Source organism: Haliotis asinina, chromosome 11 (genome assembly GCF_037392515.1).
Source record: "Haliotis asinina isolate JCU_RB_2024 chromosome 11, JCU_Hal_asi_v2, whole genome shotgun sequence".
Lineage (NCBI taxonomy): Eukaryota > Metazoa > Mollusca > Gastropoda > Lepetellida > Haliotidae > Haliotis > Haliotis asinina.
Genome location: NC_090290.1, coordinates 1143382 through 1160507, shown reverse-complemented (window position 1 = coordinate 1160507; position 17126 = coordinate 1143382). Strand labels below are relative to the sequence as shown.

General features: G+C 38.4%; 1 protein-coding gene across 1 annotated transcript in view; it reads right to left on the bottom strand.

Moving 5' to 3' along the window:
- LOC137256175 (hypoxanthine-guanine phosphoribosyltransferase-like) overlaps positions 1-16787 on the bottom strand; it is a 47922-nt gene extending 31135 nt beyond the window's left edge. The window contains exons 1-3 of the mRNA XM_067793881.1: positions 16672-16787; positions 4680-4786; positions 1869-2052 (exon numbers count right to left, since the gene is read on the bottom strand). Coding sequence (XP_067649982.1) covers positions 1869-2052; positions 4680-4786; positions 16672-16695 — 315 coding nt within the window. The 5' untranslated portion in view covers positions 16696-16787. The remainder of the gene's footprint in view (positions 1-1868; positions 2053-4679; positions 4787-16671) is intronic.
- Between the last annotated feature and the right edge of the window lie 339 nt (positions 16788-17126).

The following is a 17126-nucleotide window of genomic DNA, read 5'->3' as shown; positions in this document are numbered from 1 at the left end:
GAAAGCACTATGTAAAAAGTACAATAGAGCTTTCAATATCGTGGACGGGGCTGACACTACCCTTATGGCAACCAGCATGGGACTAGGGGCGGCAGGTGTTGGGTTGTTAGCTACCATCGTGGCTGCACCTATAGTGCTAGGTATTGAAATAACGGCTGGGGTGACAGGGTTGGTAGGGTTGGCGCTTAAGTTAGTATCACGCAGACTTAATCGTAAGGCATTGAAACACGACGAGATCAGGGTTCTGGCCGAAGCAAAGCTGAACACAGTGAGTGAGCGAATTTCCACGGCACTCTCTGACAGTAAGATCTCAGAAGAGGAGTTTCGTTCAATCCTATCTGAACTCAAAAAATATAACGGAATGAAACAAGATATTCGGTCCAAGTCTCGTAAGTCTGCTATCAGCGAGGACGAGAAAAAAAAGTACATAGAACAGGGGATACAAAAAGCCCAGCAAGCCTTTATTATGAACACCAAAGAGATCGTAGGCGGTTCACGTTAAACTGTTTCATCGATATAAACATAACATAGGGGAACACGAGGGCGATAGCCGTAAGCGGGCCACCGATCCTATATGGTCAGTCAAAACTTACAACATAGATAAAGTGGATATGAAAGCCGACGAACCTAACTTATACTACTTGAGGGGTGGGCCGGGTAGGGGGTTTGTAAGAGAAGAATTATTGATCGTACCGTACGGCACAGTGTTACCTCCTACCAAGGCACAGTAATTACCGCCAACCTTTTTGTAGTAGGGGTAATAGTAGCAAGAGCTAATGACCCAACCAAAGCCTTATTTAGTAAATAAGGCTTTGTAGAGACATTTCTTGAAAGTGAGCCAGAACTATCATTCCCTATACTACTATTTCTTTCAGTTAATAACTGTATGCTACAGTGAATAAATCACAAGCATGACCAATTGTTCTGTGTACCGGAGTTTGTTATGATTGAATTGTACTATGAAAAATATACTATTTATTAACATATAGATGGCAATAAAACATTAAACAACAAAATCTTAGCAAAACCCTTGCTCTTTGATATACACAATTCTTAAACTAAAATGTTCATGATAAAATACTGAAAATGACTCCCAAAAATAAAGAATGAGTCACTATGACTCTGTTTTCAAAGTCAGTGTAAAATGATGAAACTAATAATTGGGAGTTCCAGAGACTCCCAAGTTTGTGAGTAGAAGTAAAACCCTGAGTGAGGGGCTGAAAAGTCCATCTTGGTACCAAGCTTGGCACATTTATTGATGAGACAAGTGGGATGACCGTTTGTTCATGATCAAATAACTGTGATTTCAATTCTAAGCTTAACTGTGTTTTTCAAAAAACAGCTTGCCTAAATTACTCTCCAGAGTCAACGAATGAAACAGATGGAGAGATCTGCTGACATGGGGCCTCATGCAATGTATCCCAACTCCATAGTTTGATATTCATGATGTTGATCACTGGATTTGTCCAGATTCAAATATGTACAGATCACCATCATATAGCTGGTACATTGCTGGAAGTGGTGTTAAACAACAAACAAAAACTCCAGTGTGATTATACTGACAAAGTAAACACCTCCATTCTCAGGCATTAAAACAATATAAAAATCCACCCAAAATACAACTTTGTAAGATTGAAATCTCACCACCAAACCTCACCCAAAATCTTACCTCTCACCACCAAACCTCACCCAAAACCTTACCTCTCACCACCAAACCTCACCATCTCACCCAAAACCTTACCTCTCACCACCAAACCTCACCATCTCACCTCACCTTTCATCCCCAAAATTTAAAGAACTCAGATTCGTATTTGAAATAGTTGAGCAATGCCAAGACTAGTTTCCACGCAACTAAAAGGTCTACATACCCTGTAACTCTTTAACCGAATGAAGTCAACAGCCATAGGAACTGAAACTTCACTATTTCTGTTGAGCGCCTTGAGCTTGTCGAGAAGATCGGTGAAGAACTTGTAGCCTCCCTTTAAGACACACAGGCCAACAATAGCTTCGTGAGAGAAGTCGCGCATGATGTCTCTCGCCAGACGTTCTATTCTTGAAATCAGAAAAATATACCAAATTTTCACAAATATTCAAATATGGAGCTGCAAATCATGCATAATTTTTCTTGTGAAGCCCTCCATCCATCAAATGAGAAAAATATTTGGGTACCATATTTTCACTTCAGTCTGAAGACTGGAGAGTTCCAAGATCCACATGATTTCCCTCCCAAGAGATGCTCTACCATTCAATGGGAAAAGTACACATGTCATGACAATCTGACAATCTCTCACAATCATGTCATGAACTTTCCCATCGACCAATGAGAACAATGATCTCTGGAACCTAAGCATTCAAGTGCATATGTCACAATTTACGTATCACAAAACAAACTCAACCGATCAGTGCTAAACGTAAAAGAAGAATCAGCAGTGATGCTATACTGTTACAGAGTGCTGAGAGGGATCCTGGCTTAAAAAAATTGTTTTGATTCCAATTACCCAACCTACCCTTGAATTCTGGTGTCAACCCTATTTTTTTTAAGTGGTTAAGAATAAAATGAGCTTTCTGATACCATTGTTTTTTAATGGAACAGATGGACATAAGTAATTCTGATAGCAAAAGTCGGCATAATGTCTGCAAACTTGAGGGAATACAAAATTACTCACTGGTAAATATATTATTAGTATGTAGTTTACTTCTAAAAGAATGTAAGAACAAATTTAATAATCTACCTACTCTAAATTGCAAAGAGGTGTATTTGGAACCACAAATTTTCTCATTTGGCCACACTGACTGAGAGCAAAAGCTGCATCCAGCTTGGACGTTGTCAAGGATATGTTTGTTTGGACTAGAAAATATTTCTTGACTGACCAAGTTGAAGACATGAAACCTCAAAGAGCAGGACGTGCTGCTTACCTCTCATTGATAAGTCCTGAGGGAATCAGGACATGCTGATTACCTGTCATTGATAAGTCCTGAGGGAATCAGGACGTGATGCTTACCTGTCATTGATAAGTCCTGAGGGAATCAGGACGTGATGCTTACCTGTCATTGATAAGTCCTGAGGGAATCAGGACATGCTGATTACCTGTCATTGATAAGTCCTGAGGGAATCAGGACGTGCTACTTACCTGTCATTGATAAGTTCTGAGGGAATCAGGACATGCTGATTACCTGTCATTGATAAGTCCTGAGGGAATCAGGACATGCTGATTACCTGTCATTGATAAGTCCTGAGGGAATCAGGACGTGCTACTTACCTGTCATTGATAAGTCCTGAGGGAATCAGGACATGCTGATTACCTGTCATTGATAAGTCCTGAGGGAATCAGGACATGCTGATTACCTGTCATTGATAAGTCCTGAGGGAATCAGGACACGCTGATTACCTGTCATTGATAAGTCCTGAGGGAATCAGGACGTGATGCTTACTTGTCATTGATAAGTCCTGAGGGAATCAGGACATGCTGATTACCTGTCATTGATAAGTCCTGAGGGAATCAGGGCACGCTGATTACCTGTCATTGATAAGTCCTGAGGGAATCAGGACGTGATGCTTACTTGTCATTGATAAGTCCTGAGGGAATCAGGACATGCTGATTACCTGTCATTGATAAGTCCTGAGGGAATCAGGACGTGATGCTTACCTGTCATTGATAAGTCCTGAGGGAATCAGGACATGCTGATTACCTGTCATTGATAAGTCCTGAGGGAATCAGGACACGCTGATTACCTGTCATTGATAAGTCCTGAGGGAATCAGGACGTGATGCTTACCTGTCATTGATAAGTCCTGAGGGAATCAGGACGTGATGCTTACCTGTCATTGATAAGTCCTGAGGGAATCAGGACATGCTGATTACCTGTCATTGATAAGTCCTGAGGGAATCAGGACGTGCTACTTACCTGTCATTGATAAGTCCTGAGGGAATCAGGACGTGATGCTTACCTGTCATTGATAAGTCCTGAGGGAATCAGGACACGCTGATTACCTGTCATTGATAAGTCCTGAGGGAATCAGGACGTGATGCTTACCTGTCATTGATAAGTCCTGAGGGAATCAGGACATGCTGATTACCTGTCATTGATAAGTCCTGAGGGAATCAGGACACGCTGATTACCTGTCATTGATAAGTCCTGAGGGAATCAGGACGTGATGCTTACCTGTCATTGATAAGTCCTGAGGGAATCAGGACGTGATGCTTACCTGTCATTGATAAGTCCTGAGGGAATCAGGACATGCTGATTACCTGTCATTGATAAGTCCTGAGGGAATCAGGACGTGATGCTAACCTGTCATTGATAAGTCCTGAGGGAATCAGGACGTGATGCTTACCTGTCATTGATAAGTCCTGAGGGAATCAGGACATGCTGATTACCTGTCATTGATAAGTCCTGAGGGAATCAGGACACGCTGATTACCTGTCATTGATAAGTCCTGAGGGAATCAGGACATGCTGATTACCTGTCATTGATAAGTCCTGAGGGAATCAGGACACGCTGATTACCTTTCATTGATAAGTCCTGAGGGAATCAGGACGTGATGCTTACCTGTCATTGATAAGTCCTGAGGGAATCAGGACATGCTGATTACCTGTCATTGATAAGTCCTGAGGGAATCAGGACGTGCTACTTACCTGTCATTGATAAGTCCTGAGGGAATCAGGACGTGATGCTTACCTGTCATTGATAAGTCCTGAGGGAATCAGGACGTGCTGCAGGTCCTGTTCATAGTGTTTGGGTATACAGAACATATCAAGAGGGTAGCCTTGGTAGTCATCTGCGATCTGGAAAAACAACACGAGGGTTTTATACGACATTCAAATGTGTGTCATGGGATGCAGGAAAATACTCACAACACAGTATTACTCACTGTATGCACAACACATCTATGACTATAAGTGTTTGGTCTTTCGTTTAGAGTGTGCATTATTTCAACCACGAGCCAATATGATCAATAATTCATTCCAGGCTCTAAATTATCAAAATGTACCGGTCTCTACACCATTACCTCACAGGACCTCAAACTGCCCTCAAGGTCCCCTAAAACTTACTAATTGTTGGTCAAGGGTTTAGTTTTGTAAACAAAACTGAGGAGGTTTCCAAACTATCAACCAACCAAAGATACACTTTCGTTATAATTTTAATATTTGGTATTTACTGTTGAAATCAACTCTGATATTGGCCATCAATACACCTTGCCTTGCCTGACATGCCTCATAACTGGTAATTTGTCTTAGTAATAACTAGTAATCTGACATGACACTCAAATTTGGTACTGTATATTACCGTGTATAAGCCGACCTCCCAACTTGACCATCATAATCAGTGTCAAAATCGTATCTCGCATAGATAGGCCGACCCCTCCTATGGGCCGTGGCCAGAGACCAGACCAGAGACGTCTTGGACGTAAGTATGTTTGAGGAGAATATTACATACTGTGAATAAAGATTTAACTGTATTTTGTGGAAGCCTGTGTTTGTTTTACTTTATTTATGTCAATGATCCCAACTATCACTGCTTGCATCAACATAGACCATAGTGTGTTTATTGAAAGCATTACACTAACAGTCCACAGTACCATGTGCAGCCATTGTAAACTAACAGTACTTGCACTACTGCAATGCTGGTTCATATTCCATTCTTGCATATCTAACTTTAATAAGGGCTCAAATAAAACATGACAATATAAAATACTTTAAATATTCATATTCCATATTCTGTTCTGATGACCATGGATAACAACTTGTTATTCTACTATTGTAACGTTACAATCCATCACAACTCTGTAGTTACATATGTCATGCTACAAGCTATAGCTCATTTAGCTTGAACATTGCAGTGACTTGAACCACAAACAAATCTCTCTAACTGAACCTGTAACTAAACATAGATTTTCATATATTTTTTCTCTAAAGCACAGAATTCTTGAAGATTCATGACACGAGAAAAGAAATCATTCTGACCCCAGGCATAATTAGCTAAAACGATTTTCATAAAACACTATATCATAAAATTCATAAAAGCATCAATTTGATCAAAGCCACATTTAATGACCATCTCAGCATGCTGTGAACTGCTCATTTCCCAAAAGCAACCATACACAGAAACAAAACAGTCCCATTATTTACAGTTTCCATGGAAACCTCCACTTAATAAAAACAGTATGTGGAAATCATTCATTACCAGTATTGACAAGCCCTAGTAAAACTAGCAATTAAATCGGTTTACCAGTGGGAAAACTACAACAAATCCTAAAATAATCCTCAAATAATTGCCCTTATGTTGCCACACGGACCAGAGAGATTGATTAGGGTTTTTTTCAGCAGCATCTGTTTACTCTGGTGTCAGTTGAGAAAAAGCGTTGAGGATAATGAGAGAGGCAGTCAATGTGCCGGATGATAGGATGAAGTAAAGTGCCATCATGAATCAACTTACAATATGGTATCATCATGAAAGATCTACGTAGCTTATTGGGCTTGTTGTTTAATGCTGCACCATCAATATTCCAGCCACATGTAATGACATGTCAGCTGTCTGATATACATCAATCTATGCAGTTGGGATATGATGACACGTGTCAGTGAGGGTAAGTGGTCTGACTATCCGACACTGTTGGTCACCACTTGTGACAAGCATGGGTTACTGAAGACTAACCCGGATCTTCGCGGGTCAAAAGATCTATGGCTAACGCTGCTTGATGCACATTAAATATGTCACAGGCTGCCTTCACATGAAAGGGATTGCTGACGAAAGTGTCTTAACAAAGTCACCAAGTCTGACCAACACCACCTGATCCAGTAAGTTGTGCCTGATGATTGCCACACAATAAACTTTACTGAATGTTCGTGCCATGCAATAAACTTCACAGAATGTTCGTGCCATACAATAAACTTCACAGAATGTTCGTGCCATACAATAAACTTCACAGAATGTTCGTGCCATACAATAAACTTCACAGAATGTTCGTGCCATACAATAAACTTCACAGAATGTTCGTGCCATACAATACCGTATAACCCCGTGTATAAATGCGCATTTTTCGTACCTAGAATGAGTGTGGGTCACATTATACACAGGGTATAAGATCTTACGTTTTTCCCAGCTGTTTCACTTTCAGTTTCCACTGACGATGTCAACCGGTGTCCCAGCACTTCACTAGAAAACTTTGCATTTAGTCTGAAATAGCTGTTAATATCCGAAATAAAGACCATTTGTATCATGTTTCCTTGTTTTTACGTATATTCTCAGTAAATAAAGTTGAAATGACCATCGATCCAGATCTACAAGCCTGCTGCCACAGTAAACAAACATGAGAATGACAAACTGTAAAAAACACTGAAAAATCAAGCTAGGTCAAGGAGGCCGCTCTTTCCAGCCATTCGCAACAAAATTTGTTCTTTACAGATGAGTGAAGGTCTTTTAGACGATCGTCATTTTCACCTCCCTTGATAATGGTAGGCATTTTCCCGCAAAATCCTGTTTACCACAGACGCAAAGGTACGGCAATACACTCCTCATACATTACCACTAGAATAGGATACATGGGGTTCAGAAACTCGACACATCGCATAGGTTTCGCTGGTTCGCTCTCCGCATTAGAAATATAAACTCCACACATATTTAGCAAACACTTCCGTGTTTCACGAGCGGGATCATCTCATATTTCTTTTATCTATGTAGTATATCACTTCCATATTTTTATATATTTAACTTCAATTATCACTGCAATCACTTTGTTCCTTCAGAAAAGTATATGGTTACATGCTTATACTGAAATACACGACAAAATAGACAAACATATAACCAGTAACAAAAATGCATTTCGGTTGCTGGAGATGGTCCCTACAGCAACGTGACCTTGCGACTTGTTTTGGAGTTATACACTCGACAAAGCTTTATAGAAAAAACAACAACGAAAGACAAACACTTATTTATTGGATGGGTAATGTCCTTCATTCTCGGTCGTTCTGGAGTTATACGCTCCACATAGCTTCGTATAAAAACAAAGCATGACAAAACACTTTTTATTGGCGCCAGTGATGTGCTTCATCCGTGGTCGCATTATAGTACACAGGGCATATGATGTATATGATATCCTCAATTTTTAAGGGAAGTAGAGAGGGGTCGCATTATACGTGGGGTCGCATTATACGCAGGTATACACGGTAAACTTTACAGAATGCTTGTGCCATACGATAAACTTCACTGAATGTTTGTGCTCAAGTTACAGCAAACTGTCAATAATCCTGTCTGGGCCGAGCAATCCAGTGACTAATATTGAACGAGATATCTTGTCATCAGAGTACTTAGGTATGTCATGAATAAAGTTGGCTGTTCGAAGTGAGTAAGTTCGAAGCTGTTTTCAGTTTGTGATGGTCCAGTTAATTCATATAATCAAGGATTGGTTGCAATGACCAAACGACCAAAGAATCAATCATGCTTTCTCATATTCAAACACAAACAATTTTGGAACACTTGTTTTTAATAACAATATTCTTGACAAGGTTGCTTTTATCTGATACATGCTCTAAGCATGCTCCAAGTCGGCATTGAATTTATTAGGAAATCTATGTTCTTAACATACAAGTCATCGTTTAAATATGTAAAATTTGCAAATGCCTTTAGTGCAATTAGCAAAAATGACCAAAAGAACTACATGTTTATCCTTTACTTTTTGTGCACTAACAAACAAAAAAAGAAAAAATTTGATTAATTATCCTGACCAATTAATTTCAATGATTGATGGGTTGTAATGAACCAGTTATCAGTTATGACATAATAACCATTTCTCAACACTAATTTCAGCAATATTCCAGCAATATGACAGTAAGGGACACCAGAAATGGGTTTCACACACTGTACTCACATGGGGAAGTGAACCCAGGTCTTCAGTGTAATGAGTGAACACTTGAACCACTAGGCTACCCTAATGGTGCCACCAGACTAGGTATTACTCCAAGATTCATTGACTAACAGCCAACATATCCAATCCACAGCTTGCTCACCTGGAATCTGCTACGAATATCTATCCCAGAGATCCATAGCAAATAACTAAATATCTACCAATTTATCAGTATATATCAGAGTAACTTCGAGTAAACCTACAGAGGAAATCTGACAAACAAATGTTTAACAACGGGCTCAACAATATTCCACCTATCCAGTGTATGAAATAGCGTCTGCCCGGCGGCCTGCTGCTTGCTAGTTACATGGCGGATTACAACTTTATTTTATAGCCGGCCCTGTGTACCAACTCGTTTTCCGAGGGTATATATTTGACCATGTCTTTGACTACAGGAATATTCAGAAAATTATTTACAACTGTGGTAACTAGAAGATGTCTTATAGTTCATGATCAATCAACCTGTAACTTCCACAGATCAGCCTACCAATGTTTCTAACACTAAATTTGACTGGACTAGAGAATGCTTTCAGCCAATGAATAATGTCGTTCTTTTCTGACGGCAGTGACTACCAAGTCATGGTTTTATTACATCTGCTTTTGCACATGTTTAAGTTTACATCACTTCAAGTAATTCATTAATTACTGTCTTTTAACACCATATCTAAACTTCCTATACTTAACAAAAGGCGGGTTACATGCTAACAGGGCCGGCAACATTTTTTAGTTATCAGCCCGGTGGGCTTCCTGTCCTTCCAAAGGAGAGTCATACACTGACCTATATCATGGCATTATAATTAAGCGAGTCTGGACCAGACAATCCAGTGAAGAGCAGCATGAACATCGATCTGCGCAAATGGGATACTATGACCTGTATCAACCAAGCCAGTGAGTCGGACCAGCCAATCCCATCAGTCACCTCTTACAACAAGCGTGGGCTACTGAAGGATCTCACCTTGATCTTCCTAGTTTCATGAACAAATGCAGACACCTCGTCACTGGAGAGTGTGGACATATACATACATGTTCTACTAACAAAATACAGACATACAGAACACAAAACTTTATTTTATCACAAAAGCTTATGCTAGACATTAGTGATGACACGATTTTCATATCAGATTATCTAGTACCTAGGAATACCCAAAGGTTTCATACTGACATTTCACCTCTTGGGATAAGTAGAAAGAGAAAAATGAAATGAGCCCCAAAGCAAAAACTATCTGCTTTTCATCAACAGAAATGAACATAATTTATTTTCTGGGGTATGACAGAGAGACTAGTAAGGAAAAGCTCCTATGGTGAAACACAAACAAGCTGTAAAGGTATGATAATGACAAACCAAGAATTCAAAACCACTATCACAAAATTCTGGTACATCTAGGGGAAGCAACTCTTCAAAGGGAATTACTTCTCACATAGGAAAGTTGGTCACCCATATGACCATAAAAACAGACTGTCATGTGTGACAGACAGCACTATTCGTTCAATATTCAATCAAGATCTCAGTCACCCAGAAATAGTTCAACCAAAACTAAATGCACCATGGTCTAAATGTGTACAATGTGGGTCACTGAATGTGATTACTATGTAAATGTTCTCAGCTGCATTATTTATGAAAGGATAAATGATGAAATAAATAAATGGTGTGGAGCTATACATCTTTGATCGTCCAGTGCATCAAATCTTCAATCTGTGGGACTGGGCTAAGCTATTATGTCTCTTTGACAGTCTTAAGTTTGTTACAGCAAGGGACTGACAATCAAACTAGCCCTACATCCACAGGGGTCCTGAACCAATTTCATCCAGTGTTTTCAATACACAGTTTCACACTGTTTCTACAACATCAATTAGCAAAGCCTATGGCACAGAGAGATTTTATTTGTTTCGGACTGGTGTTGGAATTTCTTTGAAATTCCGCTGAATTACAATCTTGTACCTCATGACTCCTGTTTTTGTTCTGAGGACAGATGTTTTCAGCTACAGGTTTACTCATAAGTATTCTCATTTGATTAAAGATATCGCACAGGATGCAATCTTACAATCATGGCAAACTCTCACTGAAATAAGCCCTATATCTGCTGATAGCTATAGCTCAAGAATACAAAAATACAATTCTGAACACTGAACAGTGTCATTGACAAGAGATAGGGAACTGTGAGGTCACTTCCAACATGGAAATGTAGGACTGGGGTATATGTTTCAAAATATACCACTCCATTTTGAGGGTATTTTCTATTTCTCCATGATGCACAAAGATAACACTCACAATGTCAAGTGCATATCTAATTAGAGTGGCATATCTGAGTATTCCTTTGTAAAACTGAACAGTATAGAATTGTAAGAATCAATATCAGGCAATGTAACAATAGAGGTTACCTGTTGAGCCAGTGAGTGAGTGAGTGGGTATCATGTTACACCACTTAAAGCAAAATTCCAGCAATATCACAGTGGGGACACCAACATTGAGCTTCATACATTGGACCCATGTGTGGAATCGAACCTGTGTGTTCAGTGTGACGAGAGAACGCTTTAACCACAAGGCCACCCAACTGGCCCCTGTACATAAGCAACCAATCTTAACCAATCAGACATCACAGACATGCCTTAAAGTATTATAAGCATTTCAATAACCAAGCATTCCAATATTTTCCTCATTCATATTTTGTTAAACCTACACCCATGATGATCTGATGATGATCTAGAGGTGGTCTTCAGTAATTCACGTTAAAACAGGCTACTAAAGGGATCAGGTGGTCAGGATAGCTGACATGGTTCACACATATACCAACTGCACAGATCAATCATGCTGTTGATCACTGGATTGTCTGTTCCAAACTCGATTATTTACAGCCCACCACATGGCTGGAATACTGCTGAGTCAGCCATAAACAACAAACAAGCCAACAAGCACATATTTGGTGTCACTAGAAAAGCATTCACCATTCTTTATGCACTGATGACAAGACTGCTGATCCTGATCTACTTATTTCGTAAGGAGCTCTTCATCGCTTGACCAGACATATCCCAAGGCATATCAAGTCAGAGTCTTATTTGCAGAGATACACAGTACCAGAATAACTATTACAACACTGATAGCTCATTGTGAGATTTTTCTCTCCTTGAATGGGCGATATTTTTGTTGCGAGGGGCGAAAACTCTCCTTTTATAATGATATAAGCAACAGTCCAACTTCTCGCTTCCGGCCTGGTTCCCAAGTCAATGTGCGCTGCGACAACTTGCTACATGTAAAGACAGAACCCAGCTTACTCATTGCCATGTTTCCCCTTAACTGAAAAAATTATCGTTTACAATGAAAAGAGATTAACTGACACATGTTTTGCTTTGATTTTTAGTTTAGAAAGGCATCCATTGTTCAATTTCCAAATGCGGTACAAATTGACATGATAGAAGAAAACAGGGAAAACGCCATGAAAAGTTGGTATATTGTCACGGCATTTCCTACGACAGAACACGAGACAGGGCAAGTAGCGGGTGTCGTAGCATCAGTGAAGTAATGAAAATTCAGCTGTTACGTTGTTCCCAACGGTAATTCTTTACCTATTGCCACATTAAAATCTTACAAATACTTCCTATACAGCCAAAGATTCAATGTAAAAAAAATGGAGCTACACCTCTGGCAAACGAGCATCCCCTGGAAGTTCTTTATCTAGAACTTATGATTATTACACATCCATGACAATTGAAGAAATTCTGTACAGAATGTAACAGTTACTTAGGAACATAAATATTACGTTTTGAGCAGCAGTTCCTCACTCATCTGAATCCATTTTGTTTTTAAATTCTGACACTATTGTATATTTTCATGTTTACATATACAAGTGCCATACAGCTATTATTTAAGCAATTAGTCGGTTGCATCAGAAACACGTCATCATAGCTTGAAATAAAATATTTCCTCCTTGAAAAATATGTCCACCAGTCAGTATTGTGAGTCATGTTATATATGTGAATTTATTGGTTCATTTGTTACAAAAGTTTAACACCACTTAAAGCTCTTAATATAAATAGTCATTTACAGAGATTTCTCTCAAAGAAACAACATATAATTCTGACAGCCCAAGCGGAAGTGTATGATAGAAATATATTTCACATGTTTCTTGTTTTGGTAACGTTAAGTTGACAAAATATTTCCCATGACAGACAATTTACTATCTAACTTTAACTATCTAACTGTTGATTTTCATTCAACAGTTCTTAAAGAAAATTTTAGGTTATGTCTGTTTGTTAGGGATTAACACAGAAAATGTGTTTATTATCAAATTATATGTTTTAGATGATATAAAATTGAATTTAACTCCACAATTATTATATGAAGATATGTTTATGCATTTATATATATTATTACAAATTTAACGGTACAATATACAATGACTGGATAAAGTCATGCATGTGTAATGTAATATAAAAGTATACACACACCAGGATACAGAGAATCATATGGAGTTACAACATTGTACAGTGCAAATACAGTAAAGTGGGAAAAGATATTGACATTATTGATATATTTGTGTTAGAATTTAAAAAATCAATTTAATGCAACAAAACATAAGATCGAGCTCTAAAAACATAATAGGTGCTTTTTCATGACTATTATAATAATCTGATCATTGCGAAGACAAGATGTATGTAGACACTACAGGAAAATGTAAACCATTTGATGCTGACAACGCTTACCAGTACCATTTATTATATTATAGATTGAAATTCATTATCAATATGAATATATGTATTGTTTATTGTTTAGTTATGTAATAAAAACAGAATTTGGAAAGTGCCCTTGAATATGGACTTAACCTAATGGTAGTTTTGCTTCTTGCGTGACTGAAATAGTATATTTAATAAATTAATATTTTAATAGTATTTCCTTTATTAAAACTTAAGAAAAACAAAACATGTTAATTTACACCCTTAATTGATGATACTTAAAATACAGTCATTGCATTGTAGAAATTTGCAATATCTTCATGTATTATTTGCCTATACAGTGAATTTATATTTCATGCATCACAAACTGTTACAGATATAAAAACGTACATTTTAGCAGGGATGCTCTACAACAACTACCTCTCTATATAGGCCCCCTGATTTTACTTATCTCCATGTTTATTGCATTTCATCTTGTATAAACGTGTCCATACTCTCCTGCCTTGTACATCCCTATTGGCTTCTGTATGCAGTCTAGTCTGTCGTACAGACCCTGAAGTATATATATCCAAGAAAGCCCACGCAAGTCTAGAAAATGTGGCAAGTATAGATTTCATTAGCTTCTGAAAATGAAGAAAGTCTCAGGGCTCCATTTCATTGTATTATTTTTTTTCACTATGAACGTTTTTTCAGTAAAATATGTTCATTTCAGAGACTAGCTGTTCGTTGCACATTTATGAATGGAAGTCAATTACTAAACTATTAATGGTCACACAGACTATCAATGCATGGATAGTTTTTCATTTCTACATCCATCAACTGCTATCAAACTCTCAACAATTGCATTCTATGCAGTTTTTGTACATCATTTAGGCCCTACACAGGACTGAGCCAGATAGCAATCAAAAACCTGTAGAGCACTTATTATATTTGGTCACAATTTGGTCAACAAACAGATGATTGATTGGTTGTAATTATAGTTATTCTCAACAGTACATTCAGCAATATTCCAGCAATATCACAGCAAGGGACACCAGACATGGGTTTCACACACTGTACTCACATGGGAAAGTGAACTCAGGTCTCCAGCATAAATGAGTGAACACCTGAACCTCTAGGCTACCCTAATGGTGCCACCAGACTAGGTATTACTCCAAGATTCATTGACTTGATTGTCAGTAAAATTCTAAATTGAAATAGATCTGTCTCAAAGACCTTGAAACTAGTCCTCCAACTAAGATAGAAAATTTGCAAACACAATTTGTGCAATTTTAAAAGAAAAGTATATTTTGGCCTCTTTCTCAGAAGCACAGGTGTCAAGTTATCACCATTGTCACAGTCCACATGGCCTTCTTAAAGTTACGACCACTGGGGTCATCGTAACTCTATACCTTATCATGGCCTTCCTTATCACAGGCTTAAGACTGGCGGCAGTTCTACAAACTTTTAGCAGATCAGGTTACATAGGCAACTGAATCAACTTTCATCTCTGTACTGGCCTCATCAGCACTGATCAACTCAAAGTTAGGCTGACAAATATGTCAAAAATAACCTGTCAGATACTACACTCTCTGCTATACACTAAATTTGCATCCTGGTAATACCGCATTTGCTCCAGTAAACAGACCTGACCAACTACAAAACCACCTTGTCAGCAAAAACTACTAGAGACCATTCAAAGATTAAAACTTAGCAGCGCGCAGCATCACATCCAAGATGATTGCAGTTTTATGTTGACATCATACATGTCTACACACATGTAAGTGAGTCACTGCCTTAGGTCACAATAATACCGTCTCTTTAACATAAGTTGCAGAAGAATAGGCTAACATCTAGTAGGGCTGGGAATTGGTTGAAATATCAAAACTGATGATTGGTTTATCATAACCAATCAAACATCACCAATAACTGGTGAGCGTCTTTTTTTTTTTTTTAAATTGCACAAAATGCATTTGCAAATTATCCATTTTAGTGAGACGACTAGTTTCAGGATCTGTGAGACAGATCTCTTCCAGTTTGGAATTTCAACCAGGGCATCCTGACAGATTTCAAAAGTATTAACGTCAGTCAGGGTCAGGAAACTAAATCAGCTGTTGGACTTTTTTAAGATAGAATTAAAAGTAAATTTGATGCTTCTCTTTTCATGAATATCATGTAGTCTCCCAAGTTCATGGACAAGGCGACAACTACCATGACTGTTTTGGTGTATTTCATACCAGGAACAAAATGTTCTGTGTGACCTACGAATTACAATTTAAATAAAAAGTAATGGTTCAGATAAATAAATCATAATGGTTCAGATAAATCAAATGTAATGGTTCAGATAGCCACTCTGTTGTCTGTCCAGCAGTAACCCTCAATACAATTTAAATACGCAGCTGTTTATCTTGAAACCATACAATCTTGACTACAGCAATAGAAGCACTCTTGATCAGGTTACTGTCAAAAGTACCATGGTACAAGACAAATAAATTGACAAATATCATTATCATTGGCATCAGTATTAAATGCTGTTCCTTGAAACTTGATACTTTTAAACTAAACCAGCAGAAATCTGAAACAACTTGATACATGGTTGTAACCTGTTATCTTGAGCCTAAATGGTAGCTTCTAGATGTCCTGATATTTGACATAAGGAGGCACACGCATCACAACAGATGAAGTGGCAGTTATAGGTACTACATAATGAATCAAAATAAAAACTGCATATGCAATGCCATATTGCAATGCGTTTCGCCATTCCTGGGTAATAAAACTGGCAGATATTGAACACAGGGTACATGGCCTTATCAGAGACCATATTTAGCAGGGACAAGGACAAACCTGACCTAATGTCACCTGCTTTCACAAACCCGTACGGGGCCTCATTTGAGGTCACTGTTGGGCCTCAAAGGTCACAGGTACATCAGATGAGATATTCCTACACTGACAGCGGCCCTTGCGACACACACTGCATTTATAATACGCTCCCTTTTTTTATAATTTACCCAGATATGAGAGCATACATTTTGTTTCAAGCGGGCTGATGGTTTGTTTTAAATGAGAATCGATGCCGAGTTTGGTCAGTTTTTAACGTCCACACTCACCATATTAACTTACCTTTATGTACTTTCCTTCTGCCATTGTGAAAATATACCTGACTCGGGTAAATCAGTTAAATCGCAGGAGAGCAGTCAAACACGCGGTGCCATTGTGTTCACCTCGTGTTGAAAGGTTGGGAAATGACAGTTACCTCCCTTAGATTGAAGTTTCAGATGCCGACTGCTGCAGCCATGTTCGCTGCGTTCGTTCACGTGGACCAAAGACGTATTTGCGTGGACTGATAATGATAGAAAAATTTGTGTTGGTAGGTCTGGGCTCGTAGCTGGGTTAATCATTTGTTTTTATGCACGAAATATACACCCATTGTCATTCTAATTCTACGCGCGAAATATCAAATGTAATTTATCTTTTGTCTAATTTTGTTTAGATATGGAATATCATTTGAATAGGTAAAATTGACATGACAATAATTTTAGTCCATTGTGATTTTAGTCACACACCGTAGACTTTAA